The 13291-nt window shown below is 35.6% G+C and overlaps 1 protein-coding gene across 1 annotated transcript; it reads left to right on the top strand.

The window, feature by feature from the left end:
* The first annotated feature begins 8035 nt into the window (after positions 1-8035).
* LOC120626804 (translation initiation factor eIF-2B subunit alpha) lies at positions 8036-12721 on the top strand. The gene is made up of 7 exons (XM_039894554.1): positions 8036-8188; positions 8270-8371; positions 8805-8944; positions 9950-10066; positions 10235-10347; positions 11320-11464; positions 12399-12721. The coding sequence occupies exons 1-7, from the start codon at positions 8176-8178 to the stop codon at positions 12675-12677; spliced, it is 909 nt and encodes a 302-aa protein (XP_039750488.1). The 5' UTR covers positions 8036-8175; the 3' UTR covers positions 12678-12721.
* The last annotated feature ends 570 nt before the right edge of the window (positions 12722-13291 follow it).

The following is a 13291-nucleotide window of genomic DNA, read 5'->3' as shown; positions in this document are numbered from 1 at the left end:
AAATAGAAACTGTAATAGTTAAAAAATCCCTTCATCGTAGTTAAAAATGCATTAGGGTTGTAAATGTATGAAGGATATATATTGCACGACTCATGATGCGAAGCATCAGAGAGTGATTTACGATCGCCGAAAAATTTTTTTCGCCTCAGTTCGGCGGCTATTTTTATTATTATAGCTTTGTTAGTTCACGGAATCAAGATATTTTGCATACTATTGTCGAGATAATTTAATGGAGATTAATTCCATACTTTTAAAAAATTGATTTACTGCAATAGAATTGGAAAAATACACCAAAATAGGTAAAAAAAAAATCCTGTCCGTCATGTGTGAAACCCGAAAACACTCTAACTTGTGAAAAAACCATTATTTCAGTTAATTTTTTTTTTCTTTCATGAAACAATAAATTGAGATATTTTTGTTATCCTTTTTTTTATCCATCCAGTCCATCCTCTAGTAACCACGTATCGTTAAATTTATGGACACGTTGTATATGGAAGAATAACTACACTTCAGGTTTAACAGGCACTTACACAAATAATAACTAATTAGCCTTACTTTATTGTATATATAAAATATAGAAATCTATGCGTTGTCCTTGAGTAGATAAAAAATATGTTAGGTAAGTATGTACCATAGTAATGACTGGACGCAAATCCTCTGTGCAGTGTAGTTTAATTTTGTCATGTCGTTAATACAATCGTCTAATCCTCTGAGATAATTTATCACGCGGCTATCAAGGTCGTGACTCTTTATTTATCTCAATGCAATGTTTTGCGCTGTGATCTTTAATTTGGATATCCCGAGTTCGATTCCAAGCACGAGTCGAATAAGGAAATTTATAATTTCTAAATATGATAGTATTTCTACGAGTTGTAGTGTCGGGTACAAGGTTTTTAGCCGGGATCCCGTATATACTAATTGACAATCTGACAACTGCACTTTATAATAATCCCTATCCCTATCCCTATCCCTATCCCTACTAAATAATAAATGTCAATGTAAGTTTGTTTGTTACGCTTTCACGCAAAAACTACTTAACCGATCCTCATGAAATTTACACATTCTTTGTACACATATTCTTGGAAGTGTTAGAAGTAATATAGGATACTTTTTATCACGACATTAAGCTCGGTTCCTTTGGAAGAGGGGGATGAAAGTGTTTGACGATTTTACACCATAACTCAACAAACAAAATCGACAAATTATAACAGATTTAAATAAATATTTTTGTACTATAGAGGTTATAATATGTGTTTAATTTTGCCCAAACTTTGTGTAGATCTGACTGTGGTTGCAGATAGGGGACAGAACTCCTCAGCGGACTTTGCCACCCAAACGTATACCAACAAATTTATTCAAATCAGTCTAGCCGTCTAAAAGGAATTAAGTGACATACACACGCACACAAGAAATATATATATATATATATATATCCATCATCCATCTTATATATATATATATATATATATAAACTACTGATGTAATTAACTGATGATTATTATATATATATAAGATGGAAATTACATCACACAAACATTTTCCAGTTGCGGGAATCAAACCCACGGTCTTGGACTCGGAAAGCAGGGTTCTTGATGGGTTTTATTTCACCATAAATACCTACCTGTGCTAGAGCAGCTCGTGGATCTACGCTTTATTAGTGAGTCGCATGTTTAACGGAAATTAGTCATCAATTTTGTTCTAATAAACTAAACTTAACTACTTAACAAATACGGAAAACCTGACTCAGGCATATTATCATCTATTTATTATTACATAAACACTCCTTGCAATAAAATGACAACGAATGGATACATACATTTAGTATTTCATTATTCATAGATGGAAAACTATTTACCGGCATAGAAATAACGGAATATTCATAAATAGGTAGGGTGTTTGACCGTATAGTTGACCGCACCTGCTGTTGACCATTTGCAGCAATATTAAGATTTTCAGCCATAATCTATTTTTATATAGGCTATATATTGTGGCGACTTTTTAAACGATTTTTCTATTTGTATATATATGACTTTAAACAAGATTACGATTATTAAAAATAATAAAACAGTAGTGGACATTGAAACTATGTAGTATAATGACATTTTGCACTGAAAAGCTACCACTACTACCCATGCATTCCATAATAAAAATTGGTTTATCACATCAAACCATTACCGGCCAACTACAGGGTACGGGTCTCCTCCCACACTGAGAAGGGGTTAAGGCCGTTGTCCACCACGCTGGCCGAGTGCGGATTGGTGAACTCCACACACCTTTGAGAACATAATGTAGAACTCTCAGGCATACAGGTTTCCTCACGATGTTTTCCTTCACCGTTGATGCAAGTGATATTTTAATTACTTAACGTGCAGATAATATGTCCTAACACGACCTCTTGGTAGGAAATATCAGATTTTTTTCAGAGTAATAAGTGACGGACCAAGCAACACTTCGCAGGGCATGCAATGGCACGTCCTGCAACGTGTTCCATCCCAGACTTCTCCATAATGTTCTCTAGGGCCTCTCTTCAAAATTTAAAAATGTATATTTGCAGTGGATCCCATCCCATGTAGGCATTGCGGGTTATGAAACTGTAGATCTTCTTGCTAAACATGCTTGTCTGGATGGTATGGAGGTTTTGCTAGACCCCTATTTTTCAGATATCACTTGGCAAGTCAAAGCAAAGTGCCTTTCTCACTGGACTGAATATTTCGATCAGCGATCCAGAGAGAAAGGTGGTACAAGACGATGCAGTCCCAGCCATTTAGGTACTGTTGGTACGATAACTGTTATCTGAATCGCTCTGATACAATTACAGCGCTAAGACTTTGTTTCGGACATATTCCAACAAATAAGTTTGCCTACCTCATTGGAAAAAATGAAAGTCCTAATTTATCACGTTGTGTTGGAATGTGTTCGGAATGAACAACTTAGAATGAGTTTACTAGATAAATAAATAAATAAAAATAGTTTATTTCGGTAAGAAACAAAGTGGCATCAATATATCGCTGAAGCCTTCTTTTAAGAGTAGTATTACTACCCCTGTGTCAGAAGACTCCTAAATCTAATAAGATAGTTATTTAAGTATAGTAGATGTAAATAGCTTTTTAGCGTTTCATCTTAGATCAGAATCAAAACTGATATATAAATTAGTAAGAACATATTTAAGATTAAGAGTATAAAATATATCTGTACATAACTAACAGAGCGACATAGTCACATTATGTGAGTAAGCTCTTTAAATAAAACAAAATTTATTTATTTCGACCGACTTGAATCATAAATGGTTAGTAAAATACAAAGTTAAATGTTAGTAAACTTAGCCTAAGGAAATAGTTTATATAAAACCCTTCTGGCATGCCCGATTGGTACTGACAGGTACTGACAATCAGTCCTACCAGAAAGTGCCCTCAGGAGGCCGCTGGAACTAGCCCGAACCCTGCGCACCAAGGATGTACACCGTTTTCGCATGATCGTGTAGAAACAATCTATATGCGCTTCGGCAAACATCCCTGACGCGCTGCAAGACCGAGGCAATCCCATCAGCATCCTAAACGCATTATTCTACTGAAAGCGGAGGGCACTGTACTGTTTATGCGTGTAATTAATCCACAGGCTGCTCGTGTAAAAGGATGTACAGTATGCTCTGAAAAGAGTGACTTTAACAGGAACTGTACAACGAGCAAACCTAACTTTAAATAAAGAGAAAAAAAAAAAGGGAAGCACACCCCGACAGCGGACAAGGCTCGACCAGGAGCGGCGATAAGTGTGTTTAGCAGTCAAATTGTTGAATGTTCTATCACTCGAAGTATGGCAGTTATGTAGGGCTATGAAGCCTCGGTTCAAGAATTACGTCTTTTCAACCGTCTAAAACGTGCGAAATCGCGTGCGCACCGCTCTCGCGCGGTCGCGTGTCGTGCAGTCCGGTGAGGAGTAACGCTTATGTAAAAAATTTTTTTTATTATATTTACGTTATTCGTTTACAAAACATTATGTTATTGATTATTCCACATATTTACGTAAGAATAGGAAACAAACTTGTGTGATAAAATGCTATTAAAACATAGGTTTACGACCATGCCTTTATTGTATTATGTAAAGTAACTACTATTCAAATTGCGAATCATAAACCTTGTAAGTAAGTATGAGTGCAAAGTGCATTTTTATGCATTTTCGCAAACGAATTTTCTAGATTTACTTCACATTACTCTATACACTGCTACTCTGCCTCGTTGCTACAGTGATAAGCATGTTCAACTTTGGGTCTCGAGGTCCTGAGTTCGAATCTCGGGTCGGGCCAGCCAAATCACATTGAAGAAGCGTGGTGGGTCTATGCTCTAAAACTGTCTGGCGATAATCATTATGATAAACTACTATCGATCACGAAATTCCGGGTTCTACTCCAGGAGGTTACGTATCTATGGTTTTCTATGTTCGGCTTTTCTGTTCAAAAGTCTGACTGATGAAAGACTAGACGTAGGCGAACAAGCGAATACAATCGTTAAAACCCGCCAACCTACAAAACCCGTCTCTTATGTAAGGTACGTACGTATATAAATACTTAGAATATACATATAAACACCCAGATACTGAAAAACATTCATGCTCATCACACAAACATTTTCTAGTAGTGGGAATCGAACCCACGGCCTTGGACCTCGGAAAGCAGGATCGCTGCAAACTGCGCCAATCGGCAGTCAATTTATGTGTATTGTATCATAAAAATATTCATCAGCTTTCTTAGTACCCATAACACAGGCTACGCTTACTTTGGGGCTAGATGGCGATGTGTGTAATGTCGTAGTATACTAATTATTATTAGTATTATACAAATAAAGTAGGTGTACCGTGTACAGAGTGTAAAAAACTGAGTAACTCTTATATGTAGCGAATACCTAAAATGTACCTATAGTTCGAACGCAAAAGGAGATATCTGTTTTGTGTTATTTGACGCGCAAAACAATGGCTGCTTGCGTTGTCCTCATAATCCAAACTACCGAACGGCCTCACTTTTACTTTCCGGCGAGCGAGGCTTGCGTATTTTGTGACGCCATATCCGACAGTTACCGTTACCGTAACACACCAGTGAAAAACAGAACACTTCAAAAGTGAAACTCAAAACACTACAAAAGTGAAACTCGAAACACAATGTTTTTTTTATTGGTTATATACCAGACTACACTAGAGCTTGACCACAATCTCACCTGATGGACAATGCAGATGTGGCCGAAGATGGGACGCGCTTGCCTAAAAAAATGTCTATGAATGAAACTCAAAACACTACAGAGATATATTTACACATATTAAACTAAAAAAAACGAAATCCCTACAACAATATCCTTAGCCTTATGGAGAATGCCATCACTGGGTAAATCATTCTTTCTCACAGGATGTAGGGATTAGAACTATTGTAAAGACTCCCATATCGAATAGAAAGAGAATTGATGAAACCATTGTTGCCCGCGACTTGTCCGCTTACAGTATCTATAACGCAAATTTTCCCATACTTTTCCTCTATATGCTACAGCCAACTGTTTAATCAATATTTCACTCCTTCCGGAGTGGATTTTAGTAAAACCTTTCTTAGCGCATACCTACCCACTGCCTTATTTATCCAACTTATACAAAAAAATCAAGACGGAGTTTAAGAACTGACCTTCTGAATTTAAAAAACCGAACCTAGATATTGTCTATAATCTGACGGGATGTCACCCACTATTATTGGTACATTTCTTATTACAACGATCTCAAAATATTAACAGATCGGCAACGTTTGATAATGATTTTTAGCATTGTTACTCCATAACTCCGACAAGTCTGAACTAATCATTTTTTTTAGTTATATAATACTCTTTACTTGCACAAAATAGAAAAGCAAAGACTTAAGCAGAATTCAAAAGGCGGCCTTATCGCTTAGTACAAGGTGAGTTGGCAACCTAGGTCGGGGCACAAAGCTCGGAGAACCGATGGACGTTGGGGTCCTGAGGCAAATTAGGGTTGCCAAGAGTAAACGCAGAGTTGGTAGAGCCCTCCACTTGGTGGACGGGATGAGAACAAGCAAGTCGCAGGGAGCCACTGGACCCAAGCGGCAACCGTGGAAGTCCACTGGTTCCAATGATGATTATGATCAGGTATTTTGAACTCATATCAAAACATACTATTACAAACAAACAAACATACCGTTCAAGTAGGTACTGTAGGTAAGCTATAGCGTGATTTGATTCACAATAAGTACTGAGTCGTCTGTCTGTCGTCACGTAGCGAGGCTAAGCGACGACAGATGGACAAGAAAGACAACACAATGGACAGGCCCACTAGGACAGAGAAAGAGAGGAAGACCAAATGCACGCTGGGTAGACGATATCATAAAAGTAGCAGGTCCTCATTGGTTACGAGCGGCAGAGAATAGAGAGTACTGGTCTTCTCTGGAGGAGGCCTTTACCTTTCATGGAGAGGGTTCTTGCTAAAAAAACATTAAATTGATTACTGCGAAGATGTTATGCAAATTATAACACTAACTTAAATCGACAACTAATGAATTTACTTATACATTTTTAAATGAAACTACAAAAATAAAATGGATTTGAATATATTATTATTATATTGTAATTATTTGCTAATCATAATCACATTAATTTTAATTTATTTATTTCTAATCTATTCTATATGCACACTGTAAATGAAATTGTACTATGGAATGCAAGAAATTAAAGGCTTTTTATTTTATTTATTTATAAGTACTGAGTAATCTTAGTTACTAGAGTGAGGTCGGAAAGAAAATGTATAGCTGTTGCAACAGAATACAAATACCTACTTAATGATAAAATAGTGATAGTTAATCTGCTGGTAAAAAAAAAAATCCTAACTACATATCGAAATACTTTTATTAGGTACCGAAAAAGTTAGAGCATTAGTTCAATGTAATAGCTTCTTAAAAAGACTTAATTATAACTAGTGAACATTGTTTATGAAACATGAAGTTGTTAAATCAAAGAAATAAAAATATTCAGCAAAATATTTTAACAACTTACTGCCATTTTCTCTTATCATTCAGTTTCAGGGAAGCCGAATTACCCATCTTTGTTTTTCCTCTTGCAGTTTTTTTTTATAAATCAACACTAAACATTAAACTTTTCCGGCAAAGTCAAATGAAGTTATAGGTAACGCGTCTTATCCTTTCAACATCGCGGTTTACTGTAATAGTAAAGTGGTAATGTCGCAGGTGAACTACAATCGGTGACCGTGAATTCCGTTCGCTTGATTAGTATATTCTAGGTTTCGTTTTTATAGGAACTTTGTTAAAGCCAAATAAAAAATCCACTTTTGACTACTTCAAATGTACAGGCAATCTATTATTAATCAACCATCCATGAAAATCTTTTTCAGCTATCAATTACTACTCGATACTAGATGGCGCTTTGTTTATTTTATATTTAGTCTTAATAGTAAAAATGTTCTTAATTCAGTGTAAACAACCAAGCAAGTTTAAAAAACAATATAATTCAAATTCAATTTCAAAAATGTTTTATACATGGAGACCTCATCACAGACACTTATGAAGCGTTCAAACCTACTTATAATATGTTACCTACCATTAACCATTACTGTTAGGTGCTGATGATAACTCCATTCGTTGACTACAATTTCGCCTAAGAGAGTTACAAACGTGCCAGGCTAAGATATAGCTAAGATATATAGTTTCTTAAAGATTAACGTCTATTACAATTTTTATACTATAGTTAAAGGTTTCGTAACTGTTGTTATTATTTTAAAGCTCGTAAATTATTCAAAACTGAAATAGGCAGGTCATATTAATTTTGTGAAAACATTATGGTCTCGAACTCAGCACTAGATGTCGCTAATCGTACACTTATTGTACCACTAATCATACATTTTATGAATTTTAAATCAATCAAATCCAATTTGAAAAATTTAACTTATAATTAAAAAAAATTTAAGGCTAAAGGTAAAAAAATGAAACTTTTCTGTCATTTGGACATTACAAATGACAGGTTGGACATGACAATTGACAGGTGACGTTACCAAATAATACAATTTTAAAATTTAAGGTTAGATTACAAACATTTTGTTCTATGTTATAATATTTAATTAACAAAGAAACTAAACAATAATAGAAAAACTGAACTAACATTAGTTTTTGAATAGTGTAACAAAATGAAGAAAGAAGGTAAGTTGTTTGAGGTTGAAATTTTTGATATTATTATAAATAAATAGAAATAAAAATAAAAACTTAATATTTTTAATATAGAAGTTCAAGAAATTTTCTTAAAAATCCTGGAAGAAGAAGCAGACGTATCAGCTGGTGTGGCGGCGATAAAAACATTTTTAACTGTGATAGAAAATTATAAAGGTAAAATTAAAGTAACTCAATTCAAATGTAGAACTGTTGATAAAGTATACTTTAGTGTAAAATTCAGATGCACAAATAAATGTAATATCTTGCGAAACTGTACAGCCTGTTTGATGGAAATTTATAATGGTGATATATGGCAAAAGTAGATGATGCAATTATACACTTTTCTTAGAGATATACTAGGATCTACGAGTAACTATCTGATCTACAATCAACAATAAATTACACATTTTAATATTTAATGATTTTGAGTCTTAATTATCATCATCATGTCAACCGATAGACGCAAACAGCTGGACATAGGTCTGCTGATTAAAATTTCATGGTTGTGTGCTGCTTGGGTCCAGCAACTTCCTGCAATGTTATTATTAAATATATTATTAAAAAATGATATTGAAGACTTACCACAAACCCTTTATGTAATGACCAGTAACAACAGTCCGAGAGCTGCACCTCAATCTGCAATTAGCTGTGGACGCCATGAGACACTGTGACCAGCCTGTCACAGCTGTCTCCTCAGGATGCAAGCTCTTCATGAGGTTTATCACCTTTGCAAAGTTAGATGATAAGGTATTTACAACATATGTATTTGTTAAAGAAAGGGGAGTGATTTGATCCGGTCATAGTTTTCCAAGTGCTTTTCAAATTTATCAATGGTACTCCTACTGCAGATGAAGTAATAAATAAATCCTTTTTTATCCCTGTAACTTTCTTCCATGTCTTAAAGAGCATTTTAGTCTTTATTACTCAAACCTGATAAAAATTACTATAAACTAAGTGTAATTAATTACTCAAACCTGTAAACCCATTTTGGAGCAGCTTATTTAGTCCCTACGAAAGTTATAATGTATATATGTTATATTTTTAGTGTCTAGTGTATATTACTTTCTTTTTGCCCCATAATACTATTTTTTTTGGTTTTATTGTCTTTTATATTTATGTACTTATCTGACTAGTTTTTGTTTATGACTAAAAGTTAATAATATTTTGGTCTTTCTTTCGTGGGACCGAATTCGCCTTGAAAGGTAAAAGGAAAGATCGTGATGAAACCAGTATGCTTGAAATTCTTCTACATGCCATAATGTTTTCAAAGATATGTGTGAGGTCTACCAATCCACTCTTAGTCAGGGTAGTAAACTATGGATTAACATTCTCATTCTGAGCGGACACCCAAGTAGTGGGTTGTTTTAATTGGTTTTTATAATGATTAAAGATAAAGTGGAAATAGGCAAGTCATGTAGTGAAGTTTACTGACTGTGGACCGTAAGCGAAACTCTGTGGAAAGGCCCACATGGCAGAAGAGCCAGAGGGAGACCATTGACACTATGGGACTATTAAACTATGGGAGGACTACATAAAAAGAAGCAGGCCCATACTAGGCTCAAATGGCGAAAAAAAAGAGAAAAACTTACATTATTGGAGGATGCATTTAGTAACAATTAACTTAAGTAAACGTAAACTAAACTACTAACATTAATAGACAAGCTTAGGTATATGTAAATGTAAGTTGATTTATAATATTGATTGATGAATAACTTTTTAATTATTTGTAATAAAATTATCGTTTCTTTTCAGTCATTTGAAGAATGTGAACAAATAATGTTGCAGAGAGGACAAATCTTTTTAGACACACTATTGGAAGCTCGGGGGAAAGTTGCTAAGCAAGCACTGCCATTTATTAGTGATGGTTGTGTGAGTAGAACTATTCATCTTATCTAAGTAATAAGTACGCTAGCATTGCGCGCCCTATATAAAACTAAACAGAATATACTACTTTCAGACCTTTGGAATTATTTTAGTTATATTTATGTACATCTGAGTTAGCTTTAGCACCAACAGCTCTTATTTTTGTTATTACAGAAGATACTTACACACTCACGCTCAAGAGTAGTGCTACAAGCTATGTTAGAAGCTGCAAAGGCGAACAAGCGGTTTGAAGTATTTGTCACAATGTCATGTCCTGACAACAGTGGGTAAGATTTTTGTATTAATTTCTGCTTTACTTTTTATAGGCCGTTGGGAAATGCATTTATGCACAATCAGAAAAAGCACATTAATTACTTTTGTAAGAAGAAAGTTGACGCGCTGGCAAAGGGTCAGTTCTGACGGAACGGAAACACCCTCGAGCCTTCTGTGCCGCAAATCACGAAGTGCGTTACAAAGTCACCAGCATGCCCGAGACGACTGGGATATTGATACAATTTTTCTACTTTTAGAATAAAAATCAACAAGTATCAACAAATAAATTTTCTACTTCTAGAGTTGTAAATAGTATGAATATGATGGAAGTATTGTCCTATTTTCATTTATGCCAGTTTCTTGCTCAGGCATGTTTCTGTTCCGTCGAAACTGACACAAAGTGTTTGCATGCGTGCGTGTGTGGGTGCGTAACGTATAGCCCCGAAAGAATGAACTGATTTTTTTTTTTGAAAGATGAATTAATCGGTGTTCCGTTCTTCTGTTTTCGTGTGTAAAAGTTCTTAGCTATGTTTGATGATAATCGGTACGAGGTGGCCGCCGCCACCGAAATTTAAAAATTCTTTTTTCCCCTCACTATGGGTATCACATGAAAGATAGCCGCCACTATAAAAGTAGAATAATTTATGATACAATGAAAGTCAGGGTTTTTAAATTTTAAATATTTATTTATGTTATATTTTTCATGAACATATTCTGTTAACGTCCACTTGCAAAATACCTTTTGCTTATGCGTTTTTAATTAAGACGACCGGTTGGCAACTTCTAGGAGAGGTGACGGAATTAGGCAGCATTATTCTTTTGTAGTATATGATTTGCAAGCGCGTCGCTTAGGTACTCGAAAAAGTACGTACGATTATGAGCGTATAAATCTTATACGCTTTCAGTACGCTGACACCCTGGTGCACTATCTACGTTTACAACTAAAATAATTTCATGGTGCTTGAAATCCCTAATGAAACTTTCAGAGAACGTATGCATAAAGAGTTAGTAGCTGCCGGTATAGAAGCGACGCTCATATTAGATGCAGCCGTGGGCTATATAATGGAGCAAGTTGACATCGTGATGCTAGGCGCTGAAGGTGTAACGGAGAGTGGCGGTATTATAAATAAGGTAACTATCTAAAACGTGTAACCGAATTACGAAAGAATTTTGAAGAATGCATAAGTATATTTAATAAAGATTGACCCTGCAAAAATAATATATCAAGAGAAGCTTATTTATTTTTCCACAAAAACTAATTCAAAACATTCTAAGAGTTTACTTATTGAAGATAAAATACTGACACGCGCATAGTACCTACTGACTTGTATTTAATGAAGTGGCAGCAGTCGCATGATTTTAATTTTGCTTGTGATGTAAGGGCTGTATCTGTGTTTCTTTCAAAAAAACTATGGCAGTGGTTTACTCAAAAGCTATTAGGTTTTCGGTTTCACAGATTTGTCTCAGAGACAGTACATAATGTACCTCAAAAGCCTGTGAAGTATTATTTCAGTTTACAATCTACACGTTGTATATACATGAAGTAAAAATGTTGTAACCCTCTTTACGAAAATTTCTGAAGTGGGAGTATGTAATTCCCACATTTTTTTCTAAATTTATTTATGCTTTTAACATACATATATACTTTTTTTTGTTTCATCATCATCGTCATTATATCAACCCATTAGCGGCCCACTACAGCACATGGGTCTCCTGCCATCATGAGAAGCAGCTAAGGCGGTAGTCCACCACGCGTGCCCAGTGCGGATTGGTGGACTCCACCTTTGGGAACTTTATGGAGAACTCTCAGGCATGCAGGTTTCCTCACGATGTTTTACGCCACCGTTTAAGCAAGTGATATTTTAATTGCTTGAAAACATATCACCTAAAAAATTTAGTGGTGCGTGCTGGGATTCGAACTCTGCCCGAAAGTGAAGCCGAAGTCCTAACCACTGGGCTATCACCGTTTAATTGCAATACGATTGCACAATTGATACGTGACCTTGAAACTCCTTAAAGAAATAATGCATTCGCATTAAATACTACTTAGCATTTTTATTCGCAGATTGGTACATATACTATAGCAATGGCGGCACTAGAACTCAAGAAACCTGTTTACGTACTGACGGAAAGTTTCAAATTCTCCAGAGTATACCCCCTCAACCAACGGGACATACCGAAAGAGTTCAAATACCTCTCAAGCGTGCTCAGTTCTGGAAACCTTTCGAAACAGCATCCTTTAGTGGACTACACACCTCCTGCATATATCACCCTACTTTTTACCGACTTGGGCATACTAACGCCATCCGCTGTCAGTGATGAACTAATAAAATTGTATTTGTAACGTTTTTTGTATATTCTGATACGTTCAATAAATTATATTAATTATTTCTTTGGTTTAATTCTCAGAGAACATCTGTCGTATCCCTCCCTCCCTAGTAATAAAAGTGATCATCATCATCCTCAATATATCAACCCATTACCGGTCCAGTACAGCGCACGGGTCTCCTGCCATCACGAGAAGCGGTTAATGCCGTAGTCCACCACGCTTGCCCAGTGCGGATTGGTGGACTCCACCTACCTTTTAGAACATTATGGAGAACTCGGGCATGCAGGTTTCTTCACGATGTCTTCCTTCACCATTCAAGCATATTTTTATTGCTTGTAAAGCATATCACCTAAAAAGTTAGAGGTGCGTGCTGGGATGCGAACTCGGCCCTCTGAAAGTGCAGTCGAATTGGGCTATCACCGCTGCGTTTTTTGCTTAATGATATTATAAGAGTATGTTCCTTTTTTTGAACGCCGCTGTGGTTATATCTGCCGCTACGCAGCATTGTTGCATCGCTGAATAATTTTATGAATTACATAAATGCTTATAATAAGTATAAAGTTTATCTTTACCCAGCCACTGAAAAACATTTATATTCATCACACAAACATTTTCCAGTTGTGGGATTC

This window comes from Pararge aegeria, chromosome 10 (assembly GCF_905163445.1).
Source record: "Pararge aegeria chromosome 10, ilParAegt1.1, whole genome shotgun sequence".
Classification (NCBI taxonomy): domain Eukaryota; kingdom Metazoa; phylum Arthropoda; class Insecta; order Lepidoptera; family Nymphalidae; genus Pararge; species Pararge aegeria.
This window is presented reverse-complemented; position numbering and strand designations above follow the sequence as displayed.